The sequence below is a fragment of the Phragmites australis genome, chromosome 2 (assembly GCF_958298935.1).
Source record: "Phragmites australis chromosome 2, lpPhrAust1.1, whole genome shotgun sequence".
NCBI lineage: Eukaryota > Viridiplantae > Streptophyta > Magnoliopsida > Poales > Poaceae > Phragmites > Phragmites australis.
In genome coordinates this window covers 39,850,619-39,866,349 of record NC_084922.1, presented here as the reverse complement: position 1 = coordinate 39,866,349, position 15,731 = coordinate 39,850,619, and the positions used below count along the sequence as shown (strand labels likewise).

General features: G+C 46.3%; 3 protein-coding genes and 1 pseudogene across 3 annotated transcripts; 2 read left to right on the top strand and 2 right to left on the bottom strand.

The window, feature by feature from the left end:
* Nucleotides 1-304: 304 nt before the first annotated feature.
* Nucleotides 305-1,582, top strand: LOC133910105 (PLASMODESMATA CALLOSE-BINDING PROTEIN 3-like). Its single transcript, XM_062352623.1, has 4 exons — nt 305-421; nt 670-912; nt 1,007-1,040; nt 1,138-1,582. Exons 1-4 carry the CDS (start codon nt 364-366, stop codon nt 1,349-1,351), a joined length of 549 nt encoding a protein of 182 aa, XP_062208607.1. The 5' UTR covers nt 305-363; the 3' UTR covers nt 1,352-1,582.
* Nucleotides 1,583-3,428: 1,846 nt separating this feature from the next.
* LOC133908812 (uncharacterized) lies at nt 3,429-5,581 on the top strand. Its single transcript, XM_062350981.1, has 3 exons — nt 3,429-4,195; nt 4,283-4,624; nt 4,731-5,581. The coding sequence occupies exons 1-3, from the start codon at nt 3,899-3,901 to the stop codon at nt 5,229-5,231; spliced, it is 1,140 nt and encodes a 379-aa protein (XP_062206965.1). The 5' UTR covers nt 3,429-3,898; the 3' UTR covers nt 5,232-5,581.
* Nucleotides 5,582-5,892: 311 nt separating this feature from the next.
* Nucleotides 5,893-7,489, bottom strand: LOC133906898 (exocyst complex component EXO70E2-like; annotated as a pseudogene).
* Nucleotides 7,490-7,760: 271 nt separating this feature from the next.
* On the bottom strand, nt 7,761-15,489 carry LOC133906888 (glycerophosphodiester phosphodiesterase GDPD6-like). Its single transcript, XM_062348852.1, has 11 exons — nt 15,206-15,489; nt 13,625-13,803; nt 13,112-13,295; nt 12,699-12,773; nt 11,952-12,061; nt 11,314-11,532; nt 11,005-11,160; nt 10,108-10,343; nt 9,130-9,245; nt 8,257-8,384; nt 7,761-8,168 (listed from the first exon to the last, which is right to left on the bottom strand). The coding sequence occupies exons 1-11, from the start codon at nt 15,219-15,221 to the stop codon at nt 7,896-7,898; spliced, it is 1,692 nt and encodes a 563-aa protein (XP_062204836.1). The 5' UTR covers nt 15,222-15,489; the 3' UTR covers nt 7,761-7,895.
* Between the last annotated feature and the right edge of the window lie 242 nt (nt 15,490-15,731).

Genomic DNA, 15,731 nt, shown 5'->3' with positions numbered 1-15,731 from the left:
GCTTTGTTTCTCTAAAGAGAAGAAAACAAAGGCACAACCATCTGGCTAGCACTACCAATCTGCCACTTCAAAGAACGACACATCAGACCGCACAAACAACTTTGCGTGACATTACTTTGGAAGACGATGGCTCGTAAACCTGGAGCAAAGTACCCTAAAAAACAGCCGTTCGCGCGCGCCGCCGACGGGGCAGCTGCAGCTCCGTCCAAAGGGACAGCCTGCAGGATGGACGAAATGAGCAAAATAATGGACGCGCCCGTCGGTATGATTGCCAATAAAGAGAAATGGAGTGTCACACCACACCAGATGCAAGTAGAACCACGAAGCTAGCAGCGCCCCGCAAGGTACACTCTGCGACGCGCAATGGCGACTCCACTGTTCGTGCTACTCTTGCTGGCCATGCCACTCTTCAGAGGATCAGGTGAGACATCTCGCTTTCGACTTCGATTACTAGCACATTCTTGCACAAGTTGCGCACGCCACTTAGCTCACAGAAACATCAGACATACATTCTTGCTAGCAATTAATTTGCCGAGGTTTCGGTGTCAGTATTCGATACTCCTGCACACTGTCACTACGTGTTTTTCCCAATCCAACAACCCAGCTCAGTGTCCACACATCGCTTAATTTCATGGAACATTTGCATGTGTTACTGTGTGGCGCATGCAGACGGGGCGTGGTGCGTGTGCCGGCCGGACGTTGCCGACGCGGCGCTGCAGAGGACGCTGGACTACGCGTGCGGGCACGGCGCGGACTGCGCCTCCGTGCTCCCGACCGGGCTGTGCTACAGCCCTGTCACGGTGCGCGCGCACTGCTCCTACGCCGCCAACAGCTACTTCCAGCGGAACAGCCAGTCCAAGGGCGCCACCTGCGACTTCGGCGGCACCGCCAACCTCACCGACACAGACCCGAGTACGCATCCCCCCTTCCTCGCCGTCGTCAGACACTTGCATCCCAGGGTCGTTTCTAGTAACTTCCCTCTGACACATTTTGTTGTCGGTTGCAGGCTCTGGAACCTGCAAATACCCTGCAACCCCGAGGTACGTAGGATTCCTAGCGAGCAAAAATCGTTCACCGCCGGTGTTCAAACAATCACGGGACTGAAATATTTCTGCCTCCGATCTCCTGTGCATGCAGTGCCGCAGGGACAAGCAATGCAACTGGCTCGGGCACGTCGTCGCCAGGCTCCATGAGTGCCCCGACAACGCCCAGCACGGGAGGGGGCTTCACGACACCGGTCACCGCGTCTGGCCCTGCTCCCAGCGCCCTCAGCACTGGCACTGCCGTTGCGTTTGTTGGTAGCCACGTCCTCCTCGCCGTTGTCTCCGTTCTAGCTTTCTTGGTGAAGTGACGTGCTCAGAAGGCAGTCGAGCAGCGTCAAGGAGCTCTCTAGTCCTATTGAACCGGCCGGTTGTACGAAGGGGGCTTTGGTGTCGTGGTGGAGATTTGGCTATCGTTCGTTCTTCAGCTTGGATGTCTGTCGCAGTTGTCATGTACTTACGCCTCATGTTTATGGATTGAGTTCGATTTCTTTACCTGAACTACGGGTGCTGGACTGCTGGTGCGTTTCATGTCTCCATAATATTTTAGAAATTCCCTGCTGGTGACTATGGCTGGATATTCACTACTGGTGTGTTTCATGTGTTCATAAGGCTGGAAATAATTTTAGAAATATTAGTGAATTTTTTCAGATTTTTAAAAATATTTTCATGAGGCTTGGCTTGAGAAATTCACTGCTGGTGTGTTTCTAGAGCACGAAGCAGTGGATTTCTTTACCAGCAGTGACTATGGTTGAAATAATTTTAGAAATTAGTATATCATATAAGAAGAATATTAGTGATTTTTTCAGACTTTTGAAAATTTATTTGAGACCCTAACAATTGTTAGAAGTTATAAAATAGTTTTTTTTAAGAATTTTAGTTTAAATTCTATACAGGTTTTTTGGATAAATCTAATTAAAATAGGTTATACATGGATTATAAAACACATATAAAAAGTTCTAAGTTTTTAGAGTAATAAAAGATTACTATTTTAAATAGAGTATATGTGAGAGAAAATAAGAGTCATGAACAGTGATTTTGACGACTACTGTTCGGTAAGGCTAACCGCATCCTACTTTTACAAATCTTTCTACCAAGAGTTTATTTATTTAATATTTTAAGTTAAAAGTATAAAAAAATCCCTTTCGAGAATACAGAGGCTGGTCAAAAGCCATGCCCGTTAAGGGTTTTGGGCCAACTTTGGGGCTGGGCTCGTGCCAGTTCTGACATCAGTATAAAGTTAGATAAGCTGTAACAATGGATTGGCCACTTTTTTTTTCTCGGGCCTAGATGAAACTAACCAAAAACTGAACATGGACATTTTTTTAGCCTGAGCCACGCCTAGACAGAAGAAAGCATTGAGAACTTGTGATGTGAGGAGAACATATCCATTGCTACGAGTCTGCAACCCTTCGTGTACAACCGTGCTACAATTTATTTGAAAGTGGTACAGATGCTTATGAAAAATTTCAAACTGATTTGGCAGCATTGGCACAATTGCTGAAGTGCCGCAGCGCTTCTATTGCTGCGAGAATGGACGTGGAGGAAAACCTGACTTCAACGCATGGCCATGGCGCGGATGCTGTCCGCGCGTCAAGCACTAAGCAAGGGCCTGTAGTTCCCGATCACCTCTAGGCTCCAACACTAGCTCCTCAACCCGGAAAAAAAAGTTCTATGGAGGCGTGCTGCACAGTCGTCCTCATGCAGCACGCCCCGGATGCCCGTCACCTGTATGTATATGTGCATCTCAAACCATCCGCACGAGACGAGCATGCGAGGACTAGCTCTGGAGCACGAGCGCAACCACAAGTGCATCTGAGCCGAGGACCAGCCGTGGAGCACGAGAGCAGCGACATGTAGACGAGCGTATCTGAGCCAGATTGACGGGCAGGCCTCCTAGGTCCAAGTAGCGCGCCGCCAAGGTTTCCTCGGTGCCCAACGCGTGCGAGATCGAACCACCAATGAGATCACTGCCCATCGAGCATGCCGGCGCCGTCGAGATCGCCGAAGCTACTGCCGCTAATGAGATGACGACGTTCGTTCCGGCCGAGCACGCCAGCGCCACCAAGAACGCCGAGGCACGCCGGCGCTGCCGAGATCGCCGAGGCTGCCGCTGTTGATGTGATGACGCTAGTCACCGCCGAGCAGGCCGGTGCCGTCGAGATCGCCGGGCATTTCAACAGACTGGAGATGTGCATGAATATTCATGGAAGTTAGAACTAACAAATCGTAGCAAGATTCAGGTAAAAATAACCTAGAGAATTGATTTGTGACAAGAACACAAGCACCTTTGAGCAAATACCGCAGAACGTAAATCAAACGTTGCACACCGGCGGAACACAAGCAGCTGTAAGAACACAAGCAGTTGTGAGCAAATGCCGCGGGAACACCGCCGGCAGAGGATCGCTTCGGTCCTCACCGGCAGCGCATCCAGGGCGATTGCTGGCTCGGCGGGGGCGTCGCTTCGGTCGCGGCGCATTGACGGCGGCCCGCGACCATGGCTCAGCTGGCTTGCTCGTTCGCTGCGGCTGGCCGCTCACGAGTTGGGATTTTCCTTATCTGGCGCTGGTGTGCTTCAGTACTTTGAGATTGGTTCTTGGGGACAGCTGGCTTCCATCCGCCCTGTGCTGCAGACGTGTGGTTTTGCAGCACGACACCATAGAATTTTCTTGTTTGCGCGATCCACTTATTCCTCGCTTCCAATGCATGGCACATTCTACATGTTCTTGGCCTTCCCTTCTCCCGCTTGTTTCTCTCTCTGTTCTCTCTCTCCGGCAGGCACGCGCTAGCTTAGCTCTGCTCCACCGCGATCAGATCGGCGGCATTGATGCGCGGCGCGACGACGCGGCGGGCGTGCCATGAGGAAGCTGTGCCCGAACCTGGACCGCGACGACTCCCTGGACACCGTGCTCGAGGTGCCCATCCCCGATGAGATGCTTATCAACGCCCCAGGCGCCGACAAGCGCCGCGGCGCGGGGGGCGCCAACATGCGCGCCTGGCTCAAGGCCCAGGCCTTCGACCGCGCCACCGTCGATGGCCCCGCCTCCGCCAACGCCGAGCTCCAGCTCTTCCTCAACGTCGTCGGCTCGCCGCTCATCCCCTGCCCCGTGCCCCACGACCGCGCCTTCAGCCGCTCCATCCGCGACTCATCCATCGTAAGCGCCATGCATGCACGTTATTGCGTTTCGTTGATTGGTTCTTGACGCGCGTGTGGGTTGTTGCGTGAATGAAAAATGAATTAGCAAGCGTCGACGGCCAAGTACATCATTCAGCAGTACATCGCGGCGACGGGCGGGCAGGCGGCGCTGCAGGGGGTGCAGAGCATGTACGCCGTTGGGAAGGTGCGGATGTGCGCGTCCGAGTTCCACCTCGGCGACCAGGCCGTCAACGCCGCCAAGGGCCGCGCCGAGGTCGGTGGCTTCGTGCTCTGGCAGAAGAGCCCCGAGGTCTGGTACTTCGAGCTCATCATGGCCGGCCACAAGATGAGCGCCGGCAGCGACGGAAAGGTCGCCTGGCGCCAGTCCGCCGCCGAGCAGTCCCACGCCTCCCGCGGCCCGCCGCGCCCCCTCCGCCGCTCCCTCCAGGTACGCACATGCACATCACCTGTGATGAGAGGCTGCAGCCATGCATGATGCATTCAGCTAGCCAGATGCATCGACGATCGATCGTGTTCTTGCTGCCTGGCCTCAGGGCTTGGATCCACGGTCGATCGCGAACCTCTTCTCCGACGCGGTGTGCATCGGCGAGAAGATCATCAACGGCGAGGAGTGCTTCATCCTGAAGCTGGAGGCCGGCGCGGCGACGCTGCGGGCGCGGAGCGCGGCGGCGTTCGACATCATCCACCATACGGTGTGGGGCTATTTCAGCCAGCGCACGGGGCTGCTCATCCAGCTCGAGGACTCGCACTTGCTCCGCATGAAGTCCGGCAAGGGCGCCCGCCGAAGCGAGAACATCTTCTGGGAAACTAGCATGGAGTCCGTCATCTCCGACTACCGCTACATCGACGGCATCAACATCGCGCACGGCGGTCACACCGCCGTCACGCTCTTCCGCTACGGCGAGGGATCCGTCAACCACAAGAGGAAGCTGGAGGAGACGTGGATAGTGGAGGAGGCCGACTTCAACGTGCACGGGCTCACCACGGACTACTTCCTGCCGCCGTCCGACCTCAAGAAGGACGGCGATGACTAGCGCGCCGGATGACCGGTCAGCCAGAATAAGTGATCGTGTAGCGTTCGACTGATTGTTGTTAATGCGAGGACATCATTCGAAATCCACGCAGGCAAAAATTTTCATAGGGGTGGCAGTAGCTGTATGTGTTCTTCCATTTCTCCTTTTTTTCCCCATTGAATTGCAAATTCTGCCATGATCCAGGAATAGAATTACTAAATGATTTCTTTTTTAGGAAGAAGCATGCATGGCTAGATCATGTACAGTACATATGGGGGTGTGATTGAGGTTGATTAAATTCATTGTGTTTTGTTGGGTCTACTAACATATATTGTTAGCTTCTTTGCTTGAAAAAAGAATATACTGATAGCTTCGTGCCAAGTTGCAAGAATTGCTTTTCATCTCTACTAGTCTACTGAACCATCCAGGTGTGAAGAATTGCTTTCACACATTCCAGATCAATATTCCATGTAGCTATCTATCTTTATCACTTTGAACGATTCTATTCTGAACCTGTAGAGCAACACATATCATTCATTTAAGTTTTTTTTAGATAATGGAACATGTTTCCAGCCTCTACATATCCTTCATTTAAGTGCAGGCAACTTATTACTCATGAATGCAGGATTACTGTCTCCGTAACGAAATATTCAGAAACTACACTCTGGTACGAAAAGTTTTGTCAACAATATATTGCTATTGCTAAACATCCTCTATACTTTAGAAAGTTATGTGGAACTCTAAGCAGAGCAGCAATAGTGCCGCAAACAAAAAGCACGCTGATGCAAGTTGGGCAGAACAAGACATCACTATAATAGTTCAACTGTACCATTTTAATACAAAGCAAAAAATTACAAGTGAGGCATCGCACTCGGTAAGAATGCTGCAATGACTTTTGACTTCCTTCAAAAAGATCCAGCAAAAGTGTCTCCAAATCCTCGGACCTATACTTGATGTAACGATCTCGGTGCTGCCTTGTGCCATCTAGGTGGACCGAATATCTTCCCATGAATGTCCTATAGGCATGTATAACTTTCAGTGATATTGAAATCCTGACATCTTCGCGAAATTGGTCATCTGGAAGACTGGAACAGACCATGCTGTCTGAACTCGATAAACCTCTTCAAAGGACAGGTTGAAATGTTTGAACTTCTCCCTGATGGTTTTACTGGAAGCAGTGTCACCAACAGCACACAAGCCATCGTCACTCAGGTAAGAGAGGACATTATTCCACGACGCTCTCTCATATCTCGTCGCTTGCTGCAGAAACTTCCGGTTGTGCACCCGGATCCAGTCATCACCAAGAAAGTTTTTGAGATCTGAGTTTTTCACTTTCTGGACCATATAGTGGATGTTGGTCATCATAAAAATGTTCTGCAACCGATCATCTTTGTACAGTCTAGACCCAAAACTGCAGCAACTGACTGTAGATGCAAAGCTGTTACCGTGAAACTAGGATACGAGTTTGCCATCAACTGAATGTCAGAAGCAAAATGCTGATATCTTCGATCTGTGTCCTTGAGATGTGAATCGAGAGTTTTGCTGTATGCTGTGAGAGCCTTTATGTAGTTCATAACATACTTTGTAAGAGGATGCACGTCTCCACGAGGCACGGCGTTGGATGAAGTGTATGATTGGATGGCATACTTGAATTCTGCAAATGTCTTCCTTGCTGATTCTCCCAGTTGGAGTAGGACTTCATGATACTCAATTAAAATCACATCGTCATACCCTGCTTCAAACAAGGATTCAGCTTCAGGGAGCAGATCATACAGGACCCCATACATATCAAGCAAACGAAAAAGCTTTTCTGGTTTAGGAGAGCCGATCGCTACAGATTAAAAAAAGCGTAGAAGTTGCATAGCTGAGTTAAACGAAATCTCATAGAAGCACAAGTCTGTGGTTGAATCTGAAAGTTCACCAAAGACATGACTGCAAAGTCGCCTCTCACTTGCAAGGTAGACTCGAACAAAAGCTCTCATTGCACGGTTCCATCTCTTTATCGGTGAACTCAATTTGTTCCATTTAGTGCTCATAAGTTCTTCTATACTGAGCTTGTCCAGATGAAGAGACCCAAAGTACTCATCTATTGCATTCTGCCTTGAGTTTATATAAGCCTGGCAACACTCCTTATCATAGCCACTCGGGAACATGAATTTAGCAATGGACTTGACAGCAGAGAGTGCACCGGGTTGAATCAAATCAGCTACAAAATATTCATGGGAAGATGCCGAGCTCTCTCTCTCTTTCTCCTGTCGTCCCCGTCTCTCTCGCCGGAGTCAAGCACGACAGGCTGACCGTTGCGTCCTGTTCTGCGGAAACGGGGAGAGGGCGAGCGTTCGCACTGGCGCGCTGCCCGTCTGGCTTGCGCTGCTGCTGACCGTGACTTCCTGCCGCCGGTTCTCCTCTGTTGTAGCCTGGTAGAAGGGAAGCCTTTCCTCATGGTGATTGTTGGTGCTAGCATAGCAGCATTACGCTTTTGCATTTGAGTGCCAAATCACGTAAGCCCAGTGCTCGTTTTATCATGTGTCACGTAGATGCAATTGCTCATTTTTGTGAAAGCTTTGATTGAAGTGTGTAGAGTCCCATAAAGATTTGCTCGAAATATTACACGCAGGGCACTGTATGTGGTCATGTAACAAGACTACTTCAGGTTCCTTTCGGTGGGATAAAATCCGAACAAGACTACTCCAGCTCAACCTGGTACCACTGCACAGATCCGACCTCGCCGTCGATCTCAAGCACGCACACCGACCTGACGAGGTACGAGACGGCGTCGTCGACCGTGTCGAACTTGGCGAGGTCGGGGGGCAGCGCGTCCGCCGGCCAGTTCTCTAGCCAGCCCTTGAGCCTGGCCTCCAGCTCCTCCCTGGAGACGAACTCCTCGTCCGCGCCGGGCTCCATCAGCACGTACGTGTCCGACTGGATGTCTGCTCGTCTCCTCCGCGCTGCACAAACCTACCCAAAAAGTGATGAGCTCACACAGGTACCGGGTGTACTAGCTTGCATAGAGATAAAACTAGCTTGAACCATTCCATGGCGAGACCTGGACCTTTGTTCCATGGTCTTGGATTCTCGGTGCTCGCTTCAACGAGGCGGTGGAAAAGCTCGCAGCTCCAGCTGAGAGCGTTGGCCTCTGCGATCGCCTGTGGGGCAGCAGCGATCTTCTTCTGCCTGCGTTGGAGGAGACAGGTGCAGTTGCGCGCTGTGACTGACTGATAACTGGTACTGCGGTAGCTGCTTGGAAAATGCAAAGATATTGAAGCGGTAGCACTGTTTGACTAACGATTGGAAACATTTCATCCGCAGGATTCCCGTACCATGGTTCAGAAAGTTGCTATGCTCTTTTTCAAAAGGATTTGCCGTAGGAAAGTTGGGATCAGGGCGAGCCTTTTCCAATATATTTCCATAGTAACAATTGGAAGCTTGAAACATTTTAGTTTGTTTTGTGTCCCAAATTCTAAGGCAAGTTAACAAGTGCAGAACGAGACTAGTTTTCTCTTGTCAAGTTGAAAGTCCTCGTCAAAACGGATGTGCACACAATCGGTCAAATTCTAAAGATATTAGCCGATGAAACTTTTTTTGGGTCTTGCTAGAATAAAATTACAAAGTCCCTCGAAGTCGTCCCCAGACTCCCAGCGGTGCAGTTTATTTACAAGCGTGGAAAATTATTATTTTAGTTGACTAAATGACTTGTTCAAGATACCGATTAAAAAAACCCATGAAAAATCAGACACCAAAGCATGAGCCACAATCTAGTGTGTAGTGTAGCCAATTTGACAGTTAAACTACTCCATCATGGTATGTTGGTCCTGGTATGCAGAGATAGTGCTAGTTCAACAGGGAGAGCTACGGTGAGCAGTGATTCTTGAGCAGCAGAACAAAGAAGCGATGGGAGTGATAGGTGAACCAACGTTACCGGTGAGCAGTCCGCCGGTGGAGGCACACTCCGGCGGCCGGGCTACAGCAGCCGCCGCTGCCGCAGCTTCCATCCTTCCTCTGTTCAGGCTGTGTGGTCTGAAATCTTCTGTATCCCTTCAATGGCTCCCACGCCTGAAGCTTTTCGGGGCCTGATTTAGGTTATCCTCCTCTACCTTTGAGATTGGTGACTAAAACATCTATCCAAACTCCAAAGACTGGTTCCTTCCCAGTGAGGACAGAGAGGGACATGCAACCACTGAACCACTCTGGCAGCATGACCATGCAGGTATTAGATCATGCCCAACAAATTCTCCTTACCATCCAATTTTTTTAATGTTACAACAGTTTCTCTTCGCAAAGAATCTCAAAGCCATTTACTTCAGAATGAAATTATCTCCTCTTTCACTTTACGAATCTCTTTTAAATAAAATTATTAAAGATGAAGAAAATAAAGGGAATAAGAATATGAGAAAAAATTAAAAAGGGAACGAAATAAAAATAGTCGAGGATGATCTTAGTTGCAGATAAGAGCGCGGCAGGTAGAATCGTACGTCAACTGTGCACACACTAATCTCCAATTCCATGGCCAGTTCCACTGGTATATACATATATATGATGATATGAACGTACGCCAACTTGTCCAGACTCCAGACCACACCATCCCGTGGGATGAGCAACGAACCATGTTACAGTTCCTTCCAAGAAACTCACCATTACAATTCCTTCCAAGAAACTCACCATTACAATTCCTTCCGGAAAGAAAACAATTATTTCAACCACAGAAACTTTCCCAGTTTCCCTGCGATTCAGGGTTTAATGGAGAGGTATGGTTCGTGTTACTACTAACCACCATAAAACAACTAGTTTTTTCTTCTTCTAACTTTCCAATGTTGGGGAAGACAGTGATGGATGGCTCGTGCAGTCTAGAAGATCGATTAACAGAAGCAGAAACATTTCTCAGCAACATGAGGATGATCAGAGGCCTTCATATGCTGAGATCATTTCAGCAATTTTTACTAGGAGGCTGTTTGGGGTCTCATCCTTCGGGTGCGGAGACGTCAGTTCTTGGTACCGGTGTAGGGTTCCAGTGAAATCTGTAAACAGTCCATCAACCCCCACCGTGTTTATCCAGAAATGGTATTCAGTGTAGGGATCCTGGTGAAAGTTGAAGTGCAGGAACCGGTTCTCGTTCCTGTATGTGTAAGGGTGTACCTGCACAACAACAGAATGCAGTTTAATATGATTTCATGTACATATTACATAAACAAGTAAACTATAGGCCAAAATAAACGTGAAGAGGTGGCAGGTAGTAGTGTGACAATTTGGTCCACCTGTTCCTTTTCAGCAGCAAGTTCATGTATGCCCAAATGATAGTTAAATGTGACCTTAGCGAGTCGACTAAAACGACTAATTCAATCAGAATTTGGATAAACAAGACCACTCGTTAATAGGAATTTTTCTTTTTTTTAATGAAAGCATTCCTCCCAATGCAAACTTATAGGACAAGGTGAAGATCAGAACACGGTGGTGAGTTACCTTCAAGAAAGGACAGAACTGTGAGTTGTTGATGCAGGTGTTGGCAACTAGGTCATGTGTTCTGTTCCGATGCATTCAGTTACTAATTGGCTGTAGTTTTAGTCAATGCACATGAGATCAAAACTACAAGACAGCCATGATGTTCATAGGTTACTTTTGATTATCCAAAGAGACCAGATGCATTTAGATCAGAACTCTGCACTCTCTAGTATTGTTGGACTACACAGCATGGCAGTGAGCGTATAGAAATTGGTGTAATGTGTATGGGTTACTTTATGAGAATCCATGCAAACACCAAACTTCGGATAACTGTAAAGTAAACAAACAAATGTCACACCTGAAGATTATGAGCATGTGCCCGTGCAACAAGATCACTTGGTGCCATCAAGTAGTTTCCTGCGGCTGGAACAATAGTATCTTTCCATGGACCTAGGCCGACAACGTAGTTCCTAATGTATGCAAGGTAGTCATCTGAAGTGATTTCCCAGTATGACTGCAAATCAGAAATGGCATAAGGAATATCCAAACAGATGTTTCACTTAAGTTGTACAAAACTAACACCAAAATCTCAGAGGTAGAATTGTTATCCAGACACACCATTCATTTTTCTTTCATAGAATTGAAACAAATGAACAAGACACGTTACCTGGTTTGTGTCTTGTGTTCTCACTGTGAAATCATCAATCAAAAATACCTTGGGAGAGTCTATCAATTTTGATACATGTAAAAGGGAGGTGGGAGCAAAGGATTGTATAAACAATGGCTGCTTTAGCCAATTCTCTGACATATATTGACCTTTATATCCATATTTAAGCAAGATATCCACAAATTTGTCCTCAAACTTCTTTCCATCGGCCCACTTGACCTGTCAAGAGTAATACAAACTCCTTTTGGTACATCATAAATTGAAATTTAAGCCTGATATTTTTATGACAAAATTAGAAGTTTTTGCATTTTCAGGCTCATCATAGTCAAGGTTAACTACTTTTAGGTTAAATACATCAGCTGCTGCGTTGTTGTCAGCACCCATGTATCAAAAGAACAGAAAAGATAATGGCTATTCAATAACGATCTGTTAATTCTTGACATAAAAAAACTCTTTTACGAGGCAACAATATATTACAGAGCAATATCTCCGTTCTGTTTATTTGTCAGGTATTACTTACTACACAATTGCTTTTCATAAGCTAAGCAGACATCTAAGCATAGTTTTTTTGCTGGCCAAGACTTAACTAGAGAATGATAATAAAGTACATATTACTTCTTGAGAACAGGGGGACTTACATGCTTGTTGATAAAAACTGGGTCCTTAATCTCTGGGTATATTCCAACAGTTCTCCCCGCATCTAGCGCGATTGAAATGAACTCTTCAAAGGTGATGATTGAAAACATACCTGCATTGGCAGGAAAATAAATGATTGATAATCCATAATCACAAATCATGCTCTTTCACATCAGTTCATGCAAATGCGTTCTTAGATCAGACAAAGTCAAACACAAAATAATATGGCTCAAGTACTTCTTAATAAAGAATGATCTTAAGAAAAATGGAGTACCACTTTGGAGAAGAATAAAATCCGATGACAAATCAACAATACAAGATCGCAGATAGTATAGCTAATGAGTAATGATTAATGAATAAATATTATTGTAAAAAGAACCGATGAATCACAACTGAGCTTTCTAGTGAAAACAGAACCCCTCTAATCTTCTGGAATATTACAGCAGTCATAAGATTGCAGTGACAGGATATGCTGTTTGCAGCGCATAGAAACATATCAGAATATTTTGGCTCACTACATAAAATTTTGGCAAGTGACTGCCAGTGTGCCACATCTATGGCAATGGTGGTACGCGTTAAGCAAAATAGTAGACCATTCCGACATATGCAGTTGCACATGCATATTAAAAGAATCGCCTTGTTAATCTTTGGAAGTACTACTGCATGGTCACACGTCGTAGAAGAGATAATAATATCATGTGCAATGATTATGATAAAGAAAAACATGCAAGAGTTAGACTTAGACATACCATTGTACTGTTGATCTCTGAATGAGTATCGCTGCTGCACTTTAAGTGTTTTAAGCTCCTCAAGTGTGAAGTCGACTGCATACCAAGTTACCAATGCCTCAATTTTAGTTTGGATAATCAAGAACCTAGACGTTTACAATTTTATCATTCTCATCCAGTCCCCTGTCCTAGCAAGATGCAATTTGAAGCTGTCAATTATTGTTTGCCATTTGCACTGTTGCAGGTATAGATCAACCAATATGCATTAGTGTCAACTATAAGTCTGTAGCAAGTTCCTGAATTTGAGTCAAGAAAAAAAAAGAGGGGATGCATTGTTATATCCTTATTGCTTGCTTCCTCTTGATTGCAAATATGTAAACTACAAGAATTCACAAAATGAGTGAAGGAATCAGGGTTGGCTGTAATGTGCAGACCTACAAACCATCCAGTAACATTAAACCACTCCACTTCATAGGTTCTTCTTCGATTGGCAAACTTTTTATGCTTGGCGACATCAGTTGTGTCATCAAGTGTTACATCATGAAAGCAGATCAAGGCCCCATCTTTGGTAGCAAGGATGTCGGTCTCTATAAAATCTGCACCTTCTTCAATAGCCCTCTGCAATAAGATTTTTCTTAAGTACAATCTAATTTTCTGATTTAAAAAAATCCGACCAACCTAGGAGGAACTAGGTGGCATTGTAAATAAGAAGAAATAGACATCCAAATTCGCGTCGAAGAGGACTCAAACTTGGATGGTCTAGGCGTACATCCACACCCTCAACCACCTGAGCTAGGCTCAGTTCCTAAAATAATTTTCTGATTTAACTATCATAGAATATAGTTTATCATATATGAACTAAATACTCATCATCAATGGTCAATATTTGCAATTCTTTAGTTGTATCCTCTTAAAATTGGAAGTGCTTGGAATTTTCTTAGTTGTACCAGGTAAGCAGCAGCTGTTTCCTCAGGAATTTCCCCATTTGAGCCACGATGAGCAATGTTATATGGCCGAAATATCTGTATAGGCTTCTTCTCTTCATTCTTGGGCTTACTTGGTAGTGGAAAGAGTGGTCTAGCAAATACCAAATGTAATGGTAGCAGAAGAAAAAGAGGAATATAACCTGCCAAGAATGACAATGCATATATGTTAGACACACAATAATGTGCATAATGCAAATGCAACTAGAAATAAATTTAAACCGCACTTTACATTAACAATTTATAAATGATATTTTTCACACAATATAAAAAATGCAACACAATATTATCTATCAAATTCATTCTGCTTTTACAAAATTTGAAGAGTATCCATGTTTGACGGGTTCATTAGTGTCTATATTCCTATAATGTGTACACAGGATACGTATTGAATGCTGTAATTAGAAATTCCTCCTATTAATGCAAGGGCTATCAAAAAGTGCTTCACAATTTGAATAATGACATGTAAATGATTAGCCATGTAATATAGCTTAAGGGGACATGTGATGTACAAAAACTAGTCATGGTTCAAATACGCCTTGCCTCAGGGCTATTGATAAAGAAAACGATAAGACAAATATGTCATCAGTTGCTCATTAAGATGCTTGCTATATCATTTTAAGATAATTAGGTTGGAGCTGTATGGATATACTATGTAGAAGAGGTGCCATATGGAGAGAACATGACTAGCCATGCTATATGAAACAGAAGAAAGAACAAATCTAGCTGCTGATTTTGTTTTCTGCTTCCTCTGCAAGTGTATGTGTAAGAATTTGCGCCTTTGGACTTTGTAATCTTAGCCAATGAAAGATTCCTTGCTGTTCAGGAAAAAAATCTCTCCTTTCAGTTCCTAGTTTTATTTCTATTGTCTTGACTATCAAGGCATAACAACTCAGGGGATCAAGTCTTCAGGTTCCTGACTAGGGCGTTTACTCAGAATGGAGCACGTCATTCTTCCCTAGCATTCCTATCTAGATACGGAGGCATTTCAAATGAGAACAAGACTTATAACACGTGAGAATGATAACTCTTCTGTGGTATACATCTCTTCCCACCAGTGCAGAATCAGTAGCTTGGTCTAATCTGCCCAATCAAGCCACCAAATTCCCTATAAGGAACCCATAAAAAGTACCAAACCCACGCTACACCCATTTGTCCGGCCATATCTCTCCAAAAAAGACATCCTACCAAATACAGAATGCTAACATAGGACAAACTGGTACAAGAATCGCATGCCAGCGCAACAGGTAGGGAATTCAAGAGCAAGCCCATCCCCACTCAAAATCCTACACTGCAGAACTACTGGTCACTGCCTTATCTCCGTATCACGAACCAACCACTCCCAACACCGGTCGTTCCCCAGTTAGCTCGGCAGCAATGCAGCCCAGGAAATTCTATGGCGATTGCTTGGCACAAAAAAGGAGACGAAATCATCCACCCCAATTCGTAGAGACAAGTCGATGGGTTTGACAGATCTGCGGGCGCGGTGGGGAGCGTTCAGAATTCAGAAAGACCCGATGAATCGAATAGGAGAGGGGCACTTACAGAGAGAAGGGCGCATGCTGCTCGGTGCTCTCTGTCTCTCCTGAGCCCTGACTTCCTCTCTCCCTCTTCTTGTTCCACTCGCTCCCACCCCGCCACACCAATGTGAGCTCGGCTTCAACGCAGCAGAACACGAGGAGACGGCGCGGCTCCTCGCTCCGTGCCTCCGTGCTGTGCGCCTGCCTGTCTCTCTCGCTCTACTCTCTCTCTCTCTTCGCTCCCGCTTTTTCTTTCCGTCACGCCATCATCACTATTCCCATGACGGAACGGGAACACATTATCCAGCCAATCGATGGCCGCCCCAACCAATGAGATCGCCCCATGGCTACGGGCTACAACCAGCTACCACATCACGCAAGTACGGCGGGCCCCACACGTCTGCGACGATGGGTAGAAGCGATCGATTGCACGTTCTCGGCGCAGCGGACGGAATATTCTGGGAATTGTCCGATTACCATCGAGCATCGGGATGGGATTCCCATTTTCTCTCGTGAATGGTCAAGGATTGGATTCCTGGGCGTCCGTGCCG

What these genes read in the sequence shown, in the direction of transcription:
- LOC133910105 (XM_062352623.1), top strand. Translation starts at nt 364, where the DNA reads ATGGCGACTCCACTGTTCGTGCTACTCTTGCTGGCCATGCCACTCTTC. An exon ending in CCTCACCGACACAGACCCGA is followed by an intron (nt 913 to 1,006) that starts GTACGCATCCCC and finishes TGTCGGTTGCAG; the next exon opens with GCTCTGGAACCTGCAAATAC. An exon ending in AAATACCCTGCAACCCCGAG is followed by an intron (nt 1,041 to 1,137) that starts GTACGTAGGATT and finishes CTGTGCATGCAG; the next exon opens with TGCCGCAGGGACAAGCAATG.
- LOC133908812 (XM_062350981.1), top strand. Translation starts at nt 3,899, where the DNA reads ATGAGGAAGCTGTGCCCGAACCTGGACCGCGACGACTCCCTGGACACC. An exon ending in CCATCCGCGACTCATCCATC is followed by an intron (nt 4,196 to 4,282) that starts GTAAGCGCCATG and finishes AAAATGAATTAG; the next exon opens with CAAGCGTCGACGGCCAAGTA. An exon ending in CCCTCCGCCGCTCCCTCCAG is followed by an intron (nt 4,625 to 4,730) that starts GTACGCACATGC and finishes GCCTGGCCTCAG; the next exon opens with GGCTTGGATCCACGGTCGAT.
- LOC133906888 (XM_062348852.1), bottom strand. An exon ending in CAGTTTTTATCAACAAGCAT is followed by an intron (nt 11,533 to 11,951) that starts GTAAGTCCCCCT and finishes TACTCTTGACAG; the next exon opens with GTCAAGTGGGCCGATGGAAA. An exon ending in ACCATGGAACAAAGGTCCAG is followed by an intron (nt 8,169 to 8,256) that starts GTCTCGCCATGG and finishes CTTTTTGGGTAG; the next exon opens with GTTTGTGCAGCGCGGAGGAG.